General features: G+C 49.3%; 1 protein-coding gene across 1 annotated transcript; it reads left to right on the top strand.

Annotated features, from left to right (window-relative positions):
- Positions 1 to 10,822: 10,822 nt before the first annotated feature.
- Positions 10,823 to 11,662, top strand: LOC149327598 (uncharacterized; the record flags this gene model as incomplete). Its single annotated transcript, XM_089563985.1, has 1 exon — positions 10,823 to 11,662. A coding segment is annotated over one exon (780 nt), but the record flags the coding sequence as incomplete, so codon positions are not given.
- Positions 11,663 to 22,112: the final 10,450 nt, after the last annotated feature.

Below are 22,112 nucleotides of genomic sequence, written 5' to 3' on the forward strand. Positions count from 1 at the left end.
CCGTCCACGTCGGACGGTCGGCGGAGCTCTCTGGATCGATCAAAAAAAGACAGGCCCCGAGTCACGGGGCCAACAACAACTTGATCTACCTTTCCACCCTATAGAAACACAAAAGTAAGATGGCTTTCATAATACAATGGAACTGTAGAGGACTTTTAAACAATTACAGTGTCATAGACGACATACTAGGAGCACATGCTCCTGTCGCCTTATGTCTACAAGAAACAAATTTAGGTCCCCAAAAAAATAACTTTCTAAAGAATTACACTGTTTTCCGCCGCGATCGGGAACAGGCGAGCCGACTATCGGGAGGCGTAGCCATCATAGTGAAAAGCGGCGTCCCGGCTCGAGAGCTTAAACTAAAAACAAGACTTGAAGCTGTCGCAGCCACTCTGGTTAACCATAAAACCATCACAGTGTGCTCACTATATATTGATCCGCACTTTAATCTAACACTACATGACTTAGAGGATCTTTTAGAGCAGCTACCAGAGCCATACCTGGTAGTTGGAGATTTTAATGCACATTCATATTTTTGGGGAAGTGAGAAAACTGACGCTAGAGGCCATCTCGTAGAGGATTTTATTTTATGCAATGACGTCTGTTTACTCAACTCTAATAAGCCTACATACTGCTCCCCAACCTCGGGGAAAATGAGTGTTTTAGATTTGTCTTTTAGTTCACCGTCTGTTTTTAACGATTTTAACTGGAGTGTTTTAGACAATCCATATGGAAGTGATCATCTCCCTGTCGTAATAAGTCTTTCATCCTCGCTAACAGTTATTCCCACAAAACCACGGTGTTGGAAGCTAAATTTAGCTGACTGGCAACTTTTTACAGCACAAGCTACATTAGAGAAAATAGCTTTAGAAAATGTTGACATCAATGAGATAAATGAAAAATTCACGAATTGTATCTTAGCTGCCACACATTTAGCTATTCCTCAATCCTCTGGAATAGTAAAACAAAATCACGAATACTGGCACACAAAAGAATGTAAAGATGCAAAAAAGAAACAAAACAAAGCCTGGAGCATTTTTCGGAGATATCCAACACATGAGAATCTCATAAACTTTAAAAAAGCAAGAGCAAAAGCACGATACATCAGACGCAACGCAGAAAGGGCATCATGGCAACAGTACATATCCTCCATAAACAGCTCAATAACATCCAAAAAAATGTTGGAGCAGGTGCGGAAATTCACTGGAAATTTTACTCCTTTCACATTTCCAATGCTAACAACACCCGCTACTCAAACAACATTAGAAGAGCAGGCCAACATATTGGGTGAGCATTTTGCTACAGTATCAAGTTCAGCCAACTACACACACTCCTTTCAAAAGCACAAAACAATAGTAGAAAAACAAAAACTTCCCTTCAGAACATGCATACATGAAGACTACAATCAGCTTATTACAATGCAGGAACTAAACACAGTACTAACATCCGGTAAAAAGACAGCACCAGGCCCAGACAATATACATTATGCCATGCTTGCTCACCTCTCTGAGACTGCCATAGAGGCTCTCCTAAAATTTTTCAATAACATATGGATGAATGGAGAAATGCCCCAAGCATGGAGAGAAGCAATCATAGTACCCTTTCTAAAACCTGGCAAACCACCAACTAGTCCCACCAGTTACAGGCCAATAGCACTCACTAGCTGTATAGCAAAATCATTCGAAAGCATTCTAAACATCAGACTAACCTTCACACTTCAGTCCCGGCAACTTTTAGATATACACCAATGTGGGTTTAAAAAGACATGTTCCACAACCGATCACCTTGTTCGCTTTGAGAACACAGTCCGGAAAGCGTTCATCCACAAGCAACACTGTACCGGGGTCTTCTTCGATCTGGAGAAGGCTTACGATACCACGTGGAGGTTCGGTATCCTCCGTGACCTAGCGGACCTAGGTATCCGCGGCAGGATGCTGAGCTGTTTGAACGACTTCCTAACCAAGCGCACGTTCTGAGTCCGCCTAGGCGCAACCTTCTCCAACACTTTTATTCAAGAAACTGGCGTACCCCAGGGGTGCATCCTCAGCACGACCTTATTCATCATCAAAATGAACTCCATAGGAAAAGTAATTCCAAAATCCATAATGTACTCAGTTTACGTAGATGACCTCCAAATAGCATGCACGTCTTACAGCATACCTACCTGTGAGCGACAGATACAAATAACAATAAATAAACTGGCCACCTGGGCAGATAGAAACGGATTTAGATTTTCTCCTCAGAAAACAGTAGCGGTTCTGTTCTCTTTGAGACGAGGCCTACAGGCCGACCCCACACTATATCTAAACCAGACCCCATTACCTGTCAAACAAGAGCATAAATTTCTAGGAGTAACTTTCGATAAAAAGCTCACTTTCTTGCCACATATAAATAGCTTAAAGAAAAAAGGTTCCCAGGCCCTCAATATACTGAAACTACTGTCAAGAAAATGCTGGGGGTCTGATAGGGCATGCCTGTTACATATATATCGTTCTCTGGTTCGCTCTAAGTTAGACTATGGGTCCATCGTATATGGCTCAGCAAGACCATCCTACATAAAACGACTGGATCCTATCCACAATCTTGGTTTAAGGTTGTCTTCTGGTGCTTACAGAACTTCACCAATAGCAAGTCTGTATGTGGAAACGAATGAACTTTCCTTAGAAGATCGAAGAACTGCACTAACTTGTACATACATCCTCAAAATCCTTTCTCAGCCCAAACATCTCTGTTACCCAATTGTGACGAAATGCCCATCCCGAATACTCTTCAATAACAAGCCTCGCGATTAAGCCGTTGCTCTTGCGCTTCGAAGAAAAATGCCAAGCTCTGAACATACTAAACGAAATTAAAAATATTGCCCCAAGACACGGAGCGCTACCACCGTGGTACTCTCTCCCCACAGTGTGTGACGTCACACTAACTCGCTTCAGTAAAACCTGTACGCCACACGACCATATAATACAAGAATATCTAGCACTACAAGAAAAATACAGAAATTACACTGCATTTTATACTGACGGGTCAAAAACTCATGCTCATGTAGGAAGCGCAGTAATACAAAGAAAAAATAAAAATGCAGTACGACTGCCCTCATGTGCTACAGTTTTCACCGCGGAGTGTTATGCTATTAGTGTTGCGGTACAGAAAATAACAAATGAAAACATCAAAAACAGCATCATTTATACAGATTCACTGAGCGTCCTTACAGCATTAAACTCCAAAAATGCCACAGAGCCACTGATTGGAAGCATCATACACAATATAGTAAAGGTCACAACACGAAAACATGTTATAAAATTGTCGTGTCCGGTCGCTGTGTTGAATGCAGCGAAAGACGCACACGGTACTTTAAGACTTCGTTTATTTAAAGCCGATGAGGGTGCGACCAGCGTCGACCGAGGCAGGAGCCGAACTGGCCGCCCGAAGAAAGGAGGGAGCGGAGAAGCGTCCACGGGAGGGAGTGGCTTCCCAGAACAGGAGGAGGATGCGGGGGCGCACCATGGGGGGGCATCTGGCGACAGCGTGCGACGAAGGGCAAGTGGTCGTTAGGAGGAGGATGCGAGTGGTCGTTAGGAGGAGTGCGGGGGCGCACACACAAAAGCAATAAGGGGACACAACACTTCCTTCCCCCTTAGAAAGTTGCCTGGTATCGTGCAGGGGGTCGGCGCTCACGCGTGGAGGCGCGCTGGCTTTGTGCGCTCGGGGGAGAAACACTTGTAGGCTGGCTGTTGTTCGCTGTGACTCCTAGGTCTGTCCTGGGCGAAGTCTCTTCTTCCGGGAAGAGGTGCCAGGCTATGTGGGAAGATGGTGCACGTGTTCTCTCCGCTGGCGGACAGCTCTCAGACGGCGTCGTAAATCTACGCAGCTGGTTGAGATGTCGGCGTGCTACTGTGCCATGTATGTTGACGAGCCAAGAGCGCAGGCCTATGCGTCTGACAATTGTAGCTTCCTCCCAGCGTGGCTTTTTCAGAAACTGTCGGGCGAGGACGCGCTGCCCCTCATTAAGCGTGCCGCAGCGCGGAATTGCTTTTTCTTCCCGGAACGTCTCTGCCTTTGGCTCGGGGAGGATGGCTGTGAGCTGTGTTCGCATTTCACGCTCGAACATCATTTTCGAGGAGGTCTCGCCTGTTGTGCTCTGAACCGTCGTGTGCTGCTTGAAGAGAAAGCGCGCAAGGCGGCGCTGCAGCGAGCCTGTCTGATCTCTTTCAAGGGCGCGTTTTAGCTCGGCTACGTAGCGCTCGGCTTGTCCGTTTGTCGCTGGGTGGTAGGGGGCCGATGTAACTGATGAGATCCCGTTGTCGCGATAAAACTTGAGGATCTCCGCAGACACAAACGGTGTTCCGTTGTCCGACACTACCTTGCGCGGCAGGCCGAACGTTGCAAATAGTGATCGGAGGTTGTCAATGACTGCTGCTGAAGTCGTCTGTCCCATTTGCCTTATCTCAAGCCACTTTGTGTAGGCGTCTACGACCACAAGGAAAGTGCAGCCCTCAATTGGTCCTGCAAAATCAATGTGCAGTGTGTGCCATGGTGTGTCTGGCTTTTCCCATTCTGGGACAGGAGCTTTCGGCGGGGCGCTCCGGCTGCTCTGGCAAGGCTTGCATTCTCGCACCACTGTTTCGATGTCGTTGTCAATGCCTGGCCACCACATGTAGCTTCTGGCACACTTTTTCATTGCAACGATGCCCCGATGTCCGGCGTGGATGAGAGACATAGCTTGTGCGCGTAGTTCTCTCGGCATCACAACTCGGGACCCAAATATGATGCAGCCGCGATGGGTGCTCAACTCTGTAGCTCGCCTGCGGTAAGCGTCGAAGTTGTCCCCTTTGAGTTTATGCACGTTGCCTTGTTGAACAGCTGTGTAAACTAGCCGGAGAGCTGCGCACTTCTGCGTAGATGCTGCAACTGTGCCTGCTGTAAGCGGAGGTTCTGGCAGTGCTTCGAACATCAGAACGTCTCCTGGTGGAAATGGTTCGTCAACAGTTGCGTCTAGTGGCAGACGGCTTAGCGCATCGGCGTTTTGATGTTTACTCCCATTGCGGTAGACCAGAGCGTAGTCGTACGCTGAGAGTTTGATGCACCAACGTGTCATTCGCGGAGACAAAGTTGGTGGCATAGGCCTTTGTGGTCCCAGAATGCCCAATAGCGGTCGGTGATCGGTTATAAAGGTCACCTTCCGGCCGGCAATGTACTGGTGAAAATGTGTCGCCGCGTAGACGATGGCTAGCCCTTCTTTGTCAAGTTGCGCGTAGTTGCGTTCTGCTTGCGACAACGTACGTGAGGCGAAGGCGATGGGAGCTTCCCTTCCTTGCTCGTCAGTTTGCGATAGAACCGCGCCGACTCCGTACGGTGATGCGTCGCAAGCCAAAAGCAGAGGCTTCCTTTCGTCGTAGTGGCGGAGGACTGTACATCTTCGAATCAGGTCTTTCAGGGCATCGAATGACTGCTGATGGCGTGGCGACCATGTCCATGTCACATCTTTCCGAAGGAGTTGGTATAAGTCGTTGGCCACGGTAGCTCTTTGTTCCAAGAACCGGTCGTAGAACGTCAAGAGTCCGAGAAAAGCCTGTAGCTCCTGCTTGTTTGTTGGAGCTCGTGCTTCTGTGATCGCTCGCACTTTGTCCTCGGTAGGGTGAATGCCTTCCGCATCAATTCGGTGTCCCAGAAATTGCACCTCTGGCACCGCAAAACAGCACTTCGATTTGCTTATGCACAAATTAGCGTTTGCTAGCCTTTCGAGAACGAGCTCTAGGCGCACTGCATGCTCTTCAGTGGAAGTGCCACTGATGATGACATCGTCAAGGTAGACACAAACTCCTGGGATGCCCTGAAGCACTGTCTCCATGAATTTTTGAAATATGGCCGGGGCTGCAGCTACGCCAAAAGGCAGTCGCTTGACTTTGTACAAGCCTTTCAGTGTGTTAATTGCCAATAATTCAGCAGTTGACTCGCTCACCTTCAGCTGCTGATACGCCTGGGTGAGGTCCAATGTGCTGAAGACTCTTGCGCCACGTAGTACACTGAATACTTCTTCAGGTGTCGGTAGCGGGTAAGAGGACGCTTTAGTCGCAAGATTGACGGTGCTCCGGTAGTCTCCGCAGAGGCGTATGGTTCCGTTCTTCTTGCGAACTACGACAAGTGGTGTGGCCCATTCTGAATGCTGCGTCGGCTCGATGACACCTTGCTGCTCCAGTTTGTCCAACTCTTTTTCAACTGAATCTCGGAGAGCAAACGGCACCGGCCTGGCCTTCAGAAATTTGGGTTGCGCGTTGTCCAACAACTCCAGTGTGACCGGGGGCCCTTCGTTTCCTGGAATCTCTTCCGAGAATACTCTTTTGTATTTCTCCTGCAGTTGCTCAACCATGTTCTGGCTCGGCGTCTGGTGTATGCCGCATATCATCACGCCTAGTGGAGAAAACCAGTTTCTCCCTAGAAGGCTTGATCCTGTGCCCTTCACAACAAGCAGAGGTAGCGTATGGGTCTGGCCGTTGTAGTTAACCTGCACGTTGGCAGAGCCCAATAGTGGCAGATTCTGTCCTGACCACGTTCGCAGGTGCGTGTCGTCTTGTTGCAGGGCGGGTGCGTCAGATGGCCATGAAGTTCGGAACGTGTCCTCACTGATCAGAGTACAGGCTGCGCCGGAGTCCACCTCGAACTTAATCAGCTGGTGATGTACGCTTACTTCTGTAAAAATCTTCGGTCGCGTGCCGAGATTCATGGTGTTCAGGTCGTACAACACAGATGGTGTTGCTGATGTTGTTCCATGGAGATCAGATAGCGGCGTATTCTCTGAGGCGTTGACGCTGTGATTAGGCTGGGAAGGTGACTTTATCTTGGCAAGTCTCCGTTTCGTAATGCATGCTCTTTCGATATGCCCTCGCTTGTGGCAAAAATTACACGTGGCTGACTGGAATCGACATCCCTGGGGGTTGTGTTGGTCGTCACACCGCCAGCAGCGTTGTGCCTTTTTGACCGATTTTACAACAACAGAAGGCTTGCGCACCTGGTTGCTTGTCTGGTGTACCGGCTCGGTGTTCCGGCGAATCCCTCTCTGCTGGTGACCGGCGCTCTCCGCTCGAACGGCGATGTCGTAAGCTTTGCTGAATGTGAGGTCCTTCTCAGCGAACAGGCGCTGCTGCAGTGACTCGTCACTCAGTCCGCACACAAATCTGTCGCGTAACATCACGTCCAAGGGAAGCATGGTGGTGTTAGCAGAAGAAGCTGCGTCTCCCTCCTGCCCGGTAGCTGTTGTCGACAGCGTTCCAAAATTGCAGTCGGCAGCGAGCTTCTTGAGCGCGGCTACGTAGGCGCTCACAGTTTCTCCTCCCAGTTGATCTCGTCGTTGGAAGCGAGCCCGGCTGTAGACCTCGGATGGCCTTGGGTCGTAGTGCTTTTGCAGCGCTTTTACGATGTCGTCGTAAGACACTGCCGCTGGTGTGCTTGGCTGAATAAGGGCGCAGACAGTATCGTAGGTCTGCTCCCCGCACAGCGTCAGCAGGTTGGCCCTCTTCAAGGCTGGGTCTGTGATGTTGTTAGCTTCAAAGTAGAACTGAAGGCGTCCAACCCACGATGACCACGATGAGCCGTTGAACTCTGGTATCTGATTGGGAAACCCTCGCGTAGCCATGGCTTGTCAATAGCGTTGCGTAGCGCGGGTCGAATCCACTTTCTCGTCGCCACTGTCGTGTCCGGTCGCTGTGTTGAATGCAGCGAAAGACGCACACGGTACTTTAAGACTTCGTTTATTTAAAGCCGATGAGGGTGCGACCAGCGTCGACCGAGGCAGGAGCCGAACTGGCCGCCCGAAGAAAGGAGGGAGCGGATAAGCGTCCACGGGAGGGAGTGGCTTCCCAAAACAGGAGGAGGATGCGGGGGCGCACCATGGGGGGGCATCTGGCGACAGCGTGCGACGAAGGGCAAGTGGTCGATAGGAGGAGGATGCGAGTGGTCGTTAGGAGGAGTGCGGGGGCGCACACACAAAAGCAATAAGGGGACACAACAAAAATTCTGCTGGGTTCCCAGTCACATTGGCATTAGGGACAATGAGAGAGCCGACATGTGTGCTGCACAAACCAGAACCATGGAAATAAAACATGTGAATTTGCCTCCTAGGGATTACATGAAGTTAGTGCATAGCAGACTAAGAGCCAAGTGGCAAGCTTCTTGGGAAAATGAAGGACCTAACAAGCTGCATACCATAAAGCCCATTTTAAAAGAATGGAAATCATGCCGCCATAAAGAACGTTTTATCGAAGTAATTTTATGTCGTTTACGCATAGGTCACACACACATCACCCATAACTTCTTATTAACAAAAAAAGACAAACCTGTGTGTGAAATGTGTGGTGAGGAGCTCACAGTAAATCACATTTTAATTTCTTGTTCACATCTCTAAGAACTTAGAAAAAATTTTTTTACGGTATTTTACAATGAACACATTCCATTTCATCCCGCATTGCTTTTAGACGAGCAAACACTTGTCGAATTTTCACTTGTTTGTAAGTTTCTAAAGAAAGCCAATGTTTTAAATCTATTATAATGTAACCTCTGTACACTTGACATAACATCATCTAACCTTGTGTTTGGCGCATGATAGCCCTAGTTGCTTATGTGCCATAAAACCCCATATAACTAACTAACTAACTCAGTTTGCGTGAAGGCTGATTTGTCTATCACGTTGCATTTCCTAAAGACGCCAGTCACAAGGCTAGGGTCCCACCTGTTCGTTCCTCCTGAGGCGAAAAGTAAGAGGGCTTTCGCTGACTTTCTTGAAAGCATCAAGGTTTGGGACAGCGGCGTTTCTTCTAGCTGTAGGGACTCTAATGAAGAGGTTTTGGATGCCATCAATTTCCTGCTTGGCCAGATATCTACAGCGCAGTCAGAGGATAATGATCATGCAGTCCAATTCCTCAGCGAACAGTTGAAGCTTCTGTCTGCAAAGAAGGAGCGAAGGCGCTATTCTATAGATTTCATGGTGTATTGTTGCATTCTCTTCATGATATCACCCCATGCCTATAAATACATGCGAAGCTATGGAGCAATCACAATGCCGCATCCAATGACCATCAGATCAGTTTGCTCATCATATGGAATGAATCCAGAACGGGAGCATCACGGTGCAGCCTTTCTCAGTTACATGGCGAAAAGGATCTGCGAGCTCGATGACAGACAGCGGCATGTGACGCTTATGGTTGACGAAATTCACATAAAGCCTTATTTTGATTATAAGGGTGGCAATATTGGTGGACTTGCGCACAATTCTGAAGAGGTTGCCAATAGTGCATTCGTTTTCATGGTGCAAAGCCTTACTTGTGCATTTAAGAAAGTTGCACACATTATCCCTGCCCGCAAAGCTGATGCCGTGTTTCTGTACAAGTCAATAATGGATGTCGTGACTGGCCTGGAGAAAATAGGTTACAGAGTTACCTGCATAGTCAGTGACAACAACTCGATAAACAGAAAGGCAATGTCTTACTTTGCATCTCCGCCAACAAACAGAATCGTTTATCCCCATCCATGTGACTCCTCGAGACCGTTGTTTTTTGTGATCGACCCAGTCCACATACTAAAATGCATTCGGAACAACTGGCTAAAGCAGAAAAATGACCAGCTGTGTTTCTACTCCCCCGAATCCGAGGATGATACAGCACAACCACGGCGCATGTTGACTGCGTCATTCGCCACCATCAGAAACGCATACAACCTTGAGTGTGACCAACTTCTTAGATACGATCATAGTTTATCAAGGAAGGCGCTGTTTCCATCCAATCTTAAAAGGCAAAACGTCAAGCTTGCTCTACAGATTTTCAGCGATGGCTTACCTCACGCACTTCGTGCGCTTGGAAAAACACACAACCTGAACTTCCCAGAGCACACGGCTAGCTTCATTGAGATCATAGTTAAATGGTGGAAAATCGTGAATGTAAAGACTCCGTACAAAGGGAAGAGACTCCGCGACCATTTTCAAGAGCCGGTGTTCCCCTCTGTGGACGATCCTAAACTGGAGTTCTTGTACAAGCTGTTGGACTGGCTCGATGAGTGGCACAGCAAACGCCTCGACAGCGGTTGTTTGACCAAAGAGACGCATACTGCTTTACACCACGCAACTCACGCACTCATCGAAGTAGCCTGAAAACGGTTATCACAGACTCTCGCCGGGCCTGTGAACATTATCTTGCAGGCGAAATATCACCTCTTGCCTCGCAAATTCTAAGACGCGCTCTCGCCGATCCAATTCGCACAAAAGTGATCTGGGCTCCTGGCCACCAGGGTCTACGAGGCAATGAGGCCGCTGATGCGGCCGCCCGAGCGCTCACACACCGGGCTCCTCATCCTCGCTCTCCTGGCTCAGAAGCTCATAAACCGCTTCTGCGGTTCCGCGAAATCCTAATTTATTATTGCGACAGCCACCGTCTCTACCCGGCACCTGCGAAAGGGTTGAGTAAGGCGGAGGAGCGAACTCTGCGGCGCCTGCAGACAGGAACCCTTCTCTGTCCTGCAATAGCAAAACACTCCGATCCGAACACAGATGGGCGCTGCCCGCACTGTGGAGAGATCTGCGATATCTTTCACATGGTGTGGGCATGTACTCAGAATCCTCACCTTCCCCCCTCCCCCACCCCCACCCGAGAGACATGGGAGACTGCCCTCCTCAACTGCTCCACACTGGAGTCCCAAAGGGCTCTGGTCAAGCGGGCGCGAGACGGGGCCTCGTCATGCGGTGTCCCGGACTAAGGATACCGACCATGCAGCAGGGTTTTTTTTACCCTCTAGCTCTCTTTGATTAAAGTTTTTCACCACCACCACCACCTGATACTGCTTTGAAGAGCTTAATCTATCTTACGTTCTTCTGGGAAAGGTACAGACGGACAGTTTAGAGGAAAGATTCGGCAAATACAGGCAGCTGGCTGGAGCACAATATCATATTTCGTTAAGACAGATTTATGAAGGCGAAAATAAACTACGACTGCAAAACACGCTGCCTAAACTTCAAGAAATCTGTGCAAGCGAAAAAACTGAGAAGTGGGAACACCTGCACGGATCTGTGGACACGCCGCGCCCTTCGTTCAACGTCGTTGTGACTGCAGCGGCTTTATCAAAGATAACAGACATCATCCCCGTTCTTGTGTACGTTGCAGGATACGCCGTGCATACAGCTCTGAAGAGGCTAAACTGCACAAAATGCAGATCAGCGCTAACAGTGAGCAAGACCATCACAGTTTCGCCCAACGAGGAAAACTACGATCTTGTTAAGCAGCTGGATCGCGGAGGACTTGTTTTCCCGGCAATGTTTGCAGTGAATGCCGTCGCACACAATTACGTCGTAGTTCAGCAGCTTGCAAAGGACGCGGAGTTTTTAAGAGCGCCAGACCAGCGTAAGCTCGTCACGGAGCTGACAATGGATTTGCTGACAAATGACGACTCGTGTGAATTTGATGCCTGTGACGATGGACACACGTGCGAATTTGTGCTTAAACACATTCTTTGGTTCAGCACTAACATCCTTCTCAAAAACTTTTGCAGCCGGATGAATTACAGAACCGTTGATGACGACAACAAATCTAAAAAAAGAAAAGCTGAAACCCTAAAAAGCAAATAAACGAACTTGTGTTCCCTAACACGTTTTGTTGGGAACAATTTGTTAAAACACATTATTGTACGCCAAGTGGTGAGGTCCCCCAATTCTTGCGCGCGCTTATCTGCTTCCGCAGCGCCCGCAGGCCTCGACGCATGACGTCACGACGGGAGCGCTGAGGCCTAAACTTGTCTAGGTGGTGTTGGTCTGTTGTCTAATACCCCTGTCAGACGAGCAAGTTTAGTGACACTTTCACGAAGTGCACTTCTCCAGAACGAGTGACACTTTCGGGGCGTGCTGCTACACGGAAAAATAAAGTGTCATTCGGAATTGATGGTGGTGACGATGGCTTTTCAAGTAAGGCACAAAAAATATTACTTTCCGCGCTTCAAAGCTTTAATGTACAGTTAATATACAGTAGATTCCAAACTGCAAGCAATTTTTTATGATTATCAAGAAGCTTTGTGCAATATTGGCGATTACAAAAAAGGCTTCGCAAGACGAGACAAGCCAGGAGCAGTACTTCACTTTTTGAAGCATCATGGCGACCCACGGCGATAACGTTTCTGCGCAGCTGACGCAATCTGATTGGCAAAGAGTGGTGGCGACGTACATGTGCATTCGAGCGCAGCATCTTTCCGAAGACCGAATACTGCAGTTAGCCATCGACGAGCAAGCGAGAATATAAGCGATCTCGAACAACAACTGCAGGTGAACGCATTCTGCATCGCCGCTGTCGCCGTTGGCTGCTCGTCCACAGTGCCGAGAGAACGATGGGCCTTCGAGAGAAACGAAAGGTGGTTTGAAGAGACATTGCCTAATCTGGGCGAATACCACTTCAAGCAATGCTTTCGTGTCTCGCAGATGACCTTCAAATACTTGGTCGAGTCGTGCTGGCGTGAGTTGTCACGACAGGACACGAACATGCGGGCTGCAGTTTCAGTCGAGAAGAGAGTCGCCGTTGGTCTCTACCGTTTGGGTTCATCCGCAGAGGACAGAACCATCGCGCACCTATTCGCTCTTGGCCGATCCACTGTAAATGAAATTTACAGGGAATTTTTCAGGGTCCTCCTAGAGAATCTGGAGGCCAAATGGCTACGCATGGTGCGTCGTGACGAGATGGCGGAGCACATGCGACAGTTTTATGCTGTCCACGGCTTCCCGCACGCCGTCGGCGCCCTTGACGGCTGCCACTTCGCGGTATCGCCACCAAAGGAACACGCTGCCGACTACTTCAACTACAAGGGATGGTAAGTTTTTTTTCTTTTTGTAATAACTTTTCAATCAGCTGGGTTTCAACATGAAAACAGTGAATCCCTGCTATGGTTCTTACGCCAGATATTTCAGTTCTGGAAGAAAGCCTTACCTGTGCAGTCAAGTTTCTAACATAGTTAGTTTATCGAAATTTCATCAAAATATGGAAGTTCTCTGCTACACTGAAGGAATTTCATTGTTACTGTATTTAGTTCCAAAAAAGATGTCTGTGTGCACAGTACGGCTTATTTTTTTGTGAATTCCACGCAGGCACAGTATCATCCTCCTGGCACTGGTTGACCCCCGCTACCGCTTCCGGTACATAAACGTCGGAAGTCCAGGCAGGTGCCACGACGCCCATGTGTACGGCCGTTCGCGATTCCGCAAGGTGGTTGAAGGGGAGCAGTTCCGTTCTCCTGTTGTGGTGATAGAGAACACGCCTGTGCAACCGGTAATATTGTGTGACCAGGCCTTTCCGCTGACAGCCAACTTGCTAAAGCCTTATGCGAATGCGGGAAAAGGCACACCTGAGGCAGCATTCAATTACAACCTGTCAAAATCTAGGAGGATTGTTGAAAATGCCTTTGGACGAGTGAAAGCTCGTTCACGTTTTGTCCTCAAAAGAATGGAATGCAAACTTGGAAATGCCAAGCAAGCAATCCGGGCTGCCTGCCTCCTGCACAACGTTTGTGAAACGTTTAAGGACACCATTGAGCAGCAGCGGGAGCAGGAAGTGTGTGCACTTGATGCTGCCTATGGGCAACCATCTCACATCACCACAGTGAGTGACGCACAAGGTCAAGCAGTACGAGATGCACTGGCAAGCTTTTTCTGGAAGCAAGCGCAGCCCGCATCTTGAGGTGCTACTTGAAGTGTCATGTGCTCGCATTGTGCGCGACTGGAATGTAGTGTCACGTGATCGACTGTGCGTGTGTGATGATGCAATGCTGAGGGGGAGCGTTGCTCTCTTGTTAAGAAGGCAGCGAGGAGATCGCTCGTGTGTGAGTCTTCATCTGTACAGCCCAGCATGCCGAATAAGCATGTTGCTTAGTCGTTCTGCCTGCGCTTCGCTCACCGCGGCTACAACATAATTGGCAACGAGCATGGGATCCTGCTGGACTGCGTAAAACTCATCCTGGTGTTCGTGGAGAGCGTTCTGGCGAGGCACAGGGATGGCAATGCTCGGAAGTTTTTCGAGCAGTTCGTCGAGGACGGAGACGAGGACTTTGGGTCCTACATGGAAAGGTTCGAGCATTTCCTGAAGGCCTCAATGGTGAGCGACAACCTCAAGGTCTCGATGTTTATAACGGCGATAGGTAAGAAGGCTTACAAGACACTGAAGGCTTTGCTAGAGCCTAGTTAGCCACAGGACAAGACTTATGCGGAACTCGTAGAAGTGCTGCGAAGTCATTTTGCACCGAAGCCCATGGTCATCACAGATTGATTCAAATTTAATCGGCAGTGCCAGCAAGAGGGAGAGTCCATAGCAGCATATGCAGTGGAGTTGAGGCTCTGCGAGACCGCTTTGTAGTGTGCCTCTGCGACAGTGCAACGCAAGCAGAGTTGTTGAAGAGAATCAAGTTGACGTTTTCGAATGCTTGCGACATTGCGAAAAGCATCGAGCTAGCGCGGAAGGAAAGTCGGGAATTTCAACCGACGGGGCTCCAAGGTACAGTCTACGTCGTACGTCATAAGCCAGGCGGTGGGAAACGGCCACAGCAGCGTGCAACTTCATGCGGTGCAAGACTAGCAAGGGACCGAGCGTCTGAATCGCCGGACTGTTTGCGGAGTGGCTCAGCGCACGAAGCATCGAACTGCAAATTTTGCAGGTATCGCTGTCATGCCTGCAAGCGTTACGGACACTTGGCGAAAATGTGCAAGTTCAAGTCTAGAGACTCGGCAAATTCGGTAGCTGAGGGGGAGGCGGATTGTGACCAAGTGTTGTTGTACAATGTCTATTCTTGTGCAGAACGCCCAGGCCATTATGAAATCTGCCTTAAGGTAGCCAAGACGAATGTTAACAAGCAAATAGACATGGGTGCATCTGTTTCCATTGTGCCAGGAACGCTATACAGAAAATTGTGGCCCAGTCTACCTAAAGAGCCTTGCCACATAAAGCTGAGGACATACGGTGGGTCGCCGCTAACAGTCACAGGGAAGTTGACGGTTCCAGTCGAACATAATGGTCAGTGCAAGCAACTTCCGCTCATTGTTGTTAAAACCCACAACAATAGCGACACTGCGTTGTTAGGACGAGACTGGCTGGAGGCTCTTAAGCTAGATTAGTCAAGTGTGCATGGTGTGTGTATAGACAAAGTTGCGGCGCTACTTGAGAAATATGTAAAAGTGTTCGAGCCCACTCTGGGGCTCACCAAATGTAGTCCAATCAGGCTGGTTTTGAAGGAGGGGAGCAGCCCCGTATTTTGCAAGGCGCGACAGGTGCCATTTTCTTTGAGGGAAACTGTGTCACTTGAATTGTAGTCTCTTGTAAACAGAGTGTTAGTCCCTGTACAGAAAAGCGACGATGTCTCGGATTATGCACGTTTCTTTCAGTTGTTGATGAAGTGCCGTTGTCTGCTGTTGAAATTCAGAAGTGCACTCGAACTGACAGGGTATTGTTGAAAGTGCTGTGCTATAAGATGAGTGGTTGACCGGCACATGTCACGGATGGTGACCTAATGCCTTATTTCATTCGGCAACATGAGCTATCTGTAGATCAGCAGTGTGTTGTGGGGAAATCGAGTGATTCCCAGCGAGAGTGTGACGGTGTATGTTGAGGATGTTGCGTGGGCGTTCCCGTGCTATCGCGCCGGGAGGCCGTGAGAAAGAAAAAGAGAGCCAGGCGACCACTCCGCTCCAGGACCAAACACAAGTGATTTATTACAAACCCCCTTAAAACACAACACCATCACCAGGACGTGAAGGTCCCGCTGTAACAGGCAGTGGATCAGGTGCTGCTGCCTCTTGAGTTAGGGGGTGAGGTTGGAGAAGTGCTGGATCTGCTGCCCTCAGCACAAAGGGAACAAGGTGTCGACGATTCCACTGCAGAATCGTTCCTCGCTCCGTTTCGACGACGAAGGACCTTGGACGCTGTGCCTTGCTCAAAACTGTAGCACGCACCTGGTCAGGTCGAACCCAGACGTGCTCACCAGACTGAAGTGATGGCAGATCCCTGACGCGATGATGTCGGTTGAAGTCCTTTGCAGTCCTTTTCTTGTAGGAATCATCTCTGAGGGCTACCTCCTCCCTTTCGGGCCAGTGTGGACGAAGCTTTTCATCCAGCTTTGGGACTCGAGTTCTCAGTTGCCTTCCCATTAGGAGCTGAGCCGGGCTGAAGCCACTCACACCTGGTGTATCCCTATAGCTGAGAAGGGCCAAGTAAGGACCTTTTGCCTTACGGAAGGTGTCTTTCACAGTCCGGATCATTCGCTCTGCCTCTCCGTTAGACTGTGGGTAATGGGGGCTACTGGTGATGTGGTCGAAACCATAAGATGCGGCGAGTACGGTAAATTCACGTGAAGAAAATGGCAGACCGTTGTCTGACTTAACCTTTTGCGGTATCCCATGACGGGCGAACAGGCTTTTTAGAGCCTCAATGACCACCGGAGCTGTTGTACTTTTCAGTGTCACCACCTCTGGGAACCGGGAGTAGTAGTCCACTACCATCAAGAAGGTTTGAGAATTGTGGTGAAAGAGGTCCATGCCCAGAACTTCCCAGGGACGACCAGGGAGATTTGTAGGAAGGAGTGGTTCCGCTGAATTCACTCGAGTAAGGGCGGACCTTTCACAGCTGGTCACGAGGGAGGTTATCTCCGCTGTTATGCCAGGCCACCACACAGATTCACGAGCGAGGGCCTTGGTGCGGCCGATGCCCTGATGTCCTTCATGCAGAAGCGTCAAGACTGCTGGCCTCATTGCTGCGGGAATCAAGAGGCGAGTGCCTTTGAGGAGAAGACCATCACAAACAGAAAGTTCATCCTTCACTGATTCATACTTTGAGACGTGAAGAGGTATCTTCGACTTCTTTGGCCAGCCGTGCTGGCAGAAAGAGATGAGCGTGGTGCATTCTCCATCACAACTTCGGGCATACCTGATATCCTGCATGTTCAGAGGAAGCACATCTGGAGCAGAAGCCACGACTTCAGTAGCAAAAAGTTCCACTGTGTCTACTGGATGCACTTTGGGAGGGATGCGAGACAATGCATCCGCTGTAGCCAACAGTTTTCCGGGCACGTACATGATCTGAAACTGGTAAGGCATTGTCTTAAGCCTCAGTCTTTGCACCCTCGGAGGAAGCACGTCAAGTTTCATTTTGCCAAACAATGACACGAGAGGAAGGTGATCAGTTTCTACGGTAAAGGTGATGCCCCTGATGAACTCGTCGAACTTCTGGATGGCCCACGCTGTAACCAAGGCCTCTTTTTCTGCTTGACTGTACCTTTGCTCTGTAGTCGTCATTGCCCTTGAGGCAAAGGCTACTGGCCTCTGCTCACTAGTCGGTTGTGCTTGTAGCAGGACTGCTCCGAGTCCAAAAGAGCTGGCGTCGGCAGAGACTGTTGTGGCATACGATGGGTGGTACTTGGCCAGGCAGCGTTCAGACGTCAGAAGTTCCTTGACTTTTTTTAATGCAGCTTCCTGTTCATGCTGCCAAGTCCAACTAGCATTCTTATTGAGAAGGGTGCGTATCGGAGCAGTGATTTCCGAAATATGAGGCAAGAACCTGGCAAGATGATTTACCATCCCGAGTAAATGTCTGATACCTGCAACGTCTGTGGGAGGTGGCATTGCATACACTGCATCGATCTTGCCTGGGTCTGGCTTGATGCCTTGTGCTGAGACGACGACACCTAGGAAGGAGACCTCGGAGACCCCAAAACAAGACTTGTCTTTGTTCAAGGTGACGCCTGCAGTTGCAAGACGAGTCAACACTTGTTCAAGTCTTGCATCGTGTTCCTGCTTGGTACGTCCAAAAACAAGAATATCGTCAATCATGTTGACAACACCCTCCTGACCTTCAAGGATTCTGGCCATTTGCTTTTGAAAATACTCCGGGGCGGAAGTGATGCCGAAGGGCAGTCGGCAAAAACAATAGCGACCGAAAGGTGTGATGAAAGTTGTCAATTCTTGCGAGTATGCTGACAACTTGGCTTGGCGGAAGCCTGCAGTTGCATCCAACGTTTTTAGATCCCTTTCAGTTTGCAAGCTCCCCCGCGCCGCGCCCGAGAAAGCGGCCCCCGTCCGCTTCCACTCACCACGCGGCGCTGCTGTCGCTGTCGGCCCGGAGGCGCCGGAGCGCTCGCGCTTGGCAGTTGCTGTGACAGCCTGTTCTCATCCGCGATAACATTGGGAGCGAACACGTCGAACTCAAATTTGCTGTACTTTTGGAGCTGTCACGTTGAAACTTCAGCCTCATGGTTAAAGAAATGTTTCACCTGGCTAGTAAGGGTGAGATAAAGAGCAGGCTGATGCCAGTTCGCAAAAAACCAATCGTTTGCATTGCGCTTTATCGCATCACGTTTGCGACGTTTAGCGCTGAAGATATGCGTATGTTGGAGTAGAGCTATCAATATTTCTTCGGGAGAATGCACGAAACATTAATGAAAGGATAAAACTAGCGATGTTCCGCTTCTAGATCAGTCACGAAATTCCGCGCTATATTATCAACGAAGCACCGCACATGCGAGCAGCATTTTGCACGTTCTTTAGAATTCCAATTTCAGAGAACACAAGTATAAATGCAGACACACTTAGCTGGATGCAGGGAGGGAATAACTATAGAAGAGCTTTTTATTTGCAATGATAGCACAGACAGGAGCAGCGTACTGCACTTTCATTTTTAGAATGTTAATTTCATTGAACACAGACAAGCATTAAATGCAGACACAATAAGTCGGAAGCACGGAGGGAATGGCTACTTGAAGGCGAGCTTTTTTATTTGCAATGACAATATTTCTGTGTTCTCTAGCCGACGGTTCACGTCTCTCGCTCAGAAGTGGATGCGTGTCACTATGACAAAATGCAGCACTTGGCATGTAAAAGTGGCCATATGCTCTGCACATCCAAGCCGAACAAGGTTTTACAATTCAAGCTCGTCTAGCAGCTCCCAAAAAACGTCCCTTTCAAAAACGGGACCTTCCTTCAAAGAAATCGGGATTGCTTTGTTTACAATGTTGGTAAACTCTAGCATCTTTTTGGTGGGATGCTTTAAGCACCCTTGCTTGAAGCTGTTTTATACTGTAAGATAAGCGTCACTGCCAACAACTGGCACAGGACAGCTGATATCTTCCATGCTGATATCTGCTGGCTGCTCCAAATCAGGCGGCGGTGACCATGGCGTAGACGCGAAGGGCCACGCTGGTCGGGCAAACAGCGTGGCGAGCGCCACCGCACGGAAGGAAACGCAAAGGCGACAATCCGCGCACCGCAGCTTTCAAACTGAAAGGGATCTAAAAACGTTGGTTGCATCGAGCTTCGAAAAAACGGCTGCGTCACCGATGAGCCCAAGAACTTGTTCAACAGTAGGAAAAATGTGTCTTTCCCTGAGAACCACTTTGACTCGATTTTGATCAGATCTGACTCGACTAAACAAAGTCTGATCCACATACAAACGATACTTTCCATTCTTTTTTGGTTTATCAATACGGCGAATGACGCCGTCGCTTTCGAGTTTTTCAAGTTCTTGGCGAACAACTTCACGCAGCGGGATTGGTATCCGTCGAGGTGCACTGAGTGAGAACGGCACATCTTGTTTCAAGTGAATGGTGTACTCATCTCTGAGCGTGCATGAAGCGTTGGCTGAGGAGTGTTGACAGTACCCAAAAATTTCAGACCTTCAAGAGCTTGGATGGCTGGTAGACCTAGTAAAGGTACTGAAAGTGCCTCAATGACGTAAAGACGCTGGGAGCTGGTCTTCCCTTGCCAAGATAGCTGTGCCAAATATGAGCCCCGTAGACGCAGAGGTTGGCCACCGGCCCTGTCAAAATAGCGTCTACCTTGGCGAGCTCAGCCGGGACTCCGGGGTAGTCACTTGGAACTGCGGAAACCTCGGCACCTGACTCTGCTTTGGACTGAGTTGTGTAGTTGTCGACTGTGATATCCACATACTTGGCTTTAGCTGGCACCTCGAGAGCATGCATTTGGAGAGCATTGAGTTTGGCCTGCCTCGACTTCCTGGAGCGGCAAACTTCCATGAGACTTCCATGAAGACCAACTTGCAGGGTTGCAGAAGTCGAACGCGTCTGGCGGCTGCACAGTGAGGCCTAGCCACTGGGCCTGCTGGGCGATTTCCAGGAGCATCTTTTTGCCGTTGACGGTCGTTGAGAGCTGCTTTTAAAACTGGTTTTTCATGCTGCTGTCACTTCTGACACCATGTTGCGTGGGTGTTCCCGTGCTGTCGTGCCGGGATGCCGTGAGAAAGAAAAAGAGAGCCAGGCGACCACTCCGCTCCAGGACCAAACACCAAAGTGATTTATTACAAACCCCCTAGCTGCGCTTCAGCTTAGAGGGCGCCACTATTAAGTTCATAGGTGGCGACCCCAACAGAGGAAATAAAGAGACTCTGAGCCCGATGGACTTGCTGGTGTTAAGTATGACATTAACCTAACCCTGCCGCTCGAGCAGTGAGACAAAGTGCGGGAACTGCTCAATCGCTACCATGGTGCCTTCACGTCCTTGCCACGCATCGGGCGGACGCATCTTGCGAAACATCGCATTATTACAGATGAAAATGTTCCGCCACTCCGACAGTCACCTTATCGAGTGTCTACCAAAGAACGTGAGGCTATTAGCACACAGGTGAAAGAAATGCTCGCAAACGACGTTATTCGCTGCCAACACTAGGCTGTACTTGCTGGTCGTCCCCGTGTCCCTACGCAATGAAATTATTCATGCCTGCCATGACGAACCCGCTTCTGGCCACCTTGGGGTTACTAGAACACTAGCCAGAATTCAAGAGAAGTACTACAGGCCTCGTCTGGGTCATGACGTTGCACACTACGTCCGCACTTGCCGGGATTGCCAGTGCCGTAAGGTCCCGCCCGTGAAGCCAGCCGGATTCCTCAAGCCCATTGAGCTACCTTCGCAAGTGTTTCAACAAGTCGGCATGGACTTGCTGAGAGCCCTTCCTACATCAGGCTCCGGAAAAAGGTGGATAATCATAGCCACTGATTATTCAGTGGATAATCATGCCACTGATTAGAGACTGCATCCCTTCAGAGTAGCACTACTAGGCAGTAGTACCCATGTGCCTCCCGTGCTTCTGGCATGCTGTGCCTACTGCCATGCACAGCTTTGTATAAAGGCACTTTTTCATGTTCTTTTTGTCAGTTTTCTACAGTCCATAAAAATACTCCTGAAATTCATCTCTTCATTCATTGTTGCACTGATGTGCAGTATTGTTTTCTATCTAGAAATGTATTGTCGGATAGAACTCGGGAACAAGGTGGCTTTTCCCCATCAAAGGAGGACCCCCTTCCAGTGGCATCGGCCGATTTTCGTGACCCTGCTACCATGACAATGCATAGAGGGTACTATTTTAGACCGTGGAGGGAAAGGACTAAACCCTTTCATGCGCCACTCCCTGCTTTGACATGCTAGCTAGGTCATGAGAATTGGCCAACGCCATTAGCTGGAAGGGGGTCCAATGACGGGGAAGACTAAACCCTTTCATCTGCCACTCCCTGCTTTGACATGCTAGCTAGGTCATGAGAATTGGCCAACGCCATTAGCTGGAAGGGGGTCCAATGACGGGGAAAAGCCAATTCGTGCTTGAGTTGTATCCGGCTATAGAGGCGCGAAGCTGCGAGTTCAGCAGTGGAATAAACAACTCGAATGCTGTACCCCTTACAGCTGGGCCGCCGCGGTGGTTCAGCGGTTATGGTGCTCGGCTGCTGCCCCGAAAGACGCGGGTTCGATCCCGGCCGCGGCGGCTAGAATTTCTTTGGAGGAGAAATTCTAGAGGCCCGTGTACTGTGCGATGTCAGTGCACGTTAAAGAACCCCAGGTGGTCGAAATTTCCGGAGCCCTTCACTACGGCGTCTCTCATAGCCTTAGTCGCTTTGGGACGTTAAAACCCCATAAACTAAACTAAACCTTACAGCTGGCTACATTCATTTCAGAAGAGGCGAAATACGGGCTGCTTGGTACATGTTTGAAGAATTGGATAAAACAGCGCAACCGAAGACGAGGCAAGAGAAGGACAGCTGGTGTTTGTCTTTCTCTTGTCTCGTCTTCCGTTGCGATGTTTTATCCAATTCTTCATACATTTATTTTTTCAAACGTT

The sequence above is a fragment of the Amblyomma mixtum genome, chromosome 10 (genome assembly GCF_055824585.1).
Source record: "Amblyomma mixtum isolate Tamu chromosome 10, ASM5582458v1, whole genome shotgun sequence".
NCBI lineage: Eukaryota > Metazoa > Arthropoda > Arachnida > Ixodida > Ixodidae > Amblyomma > Amblyomma mixtum.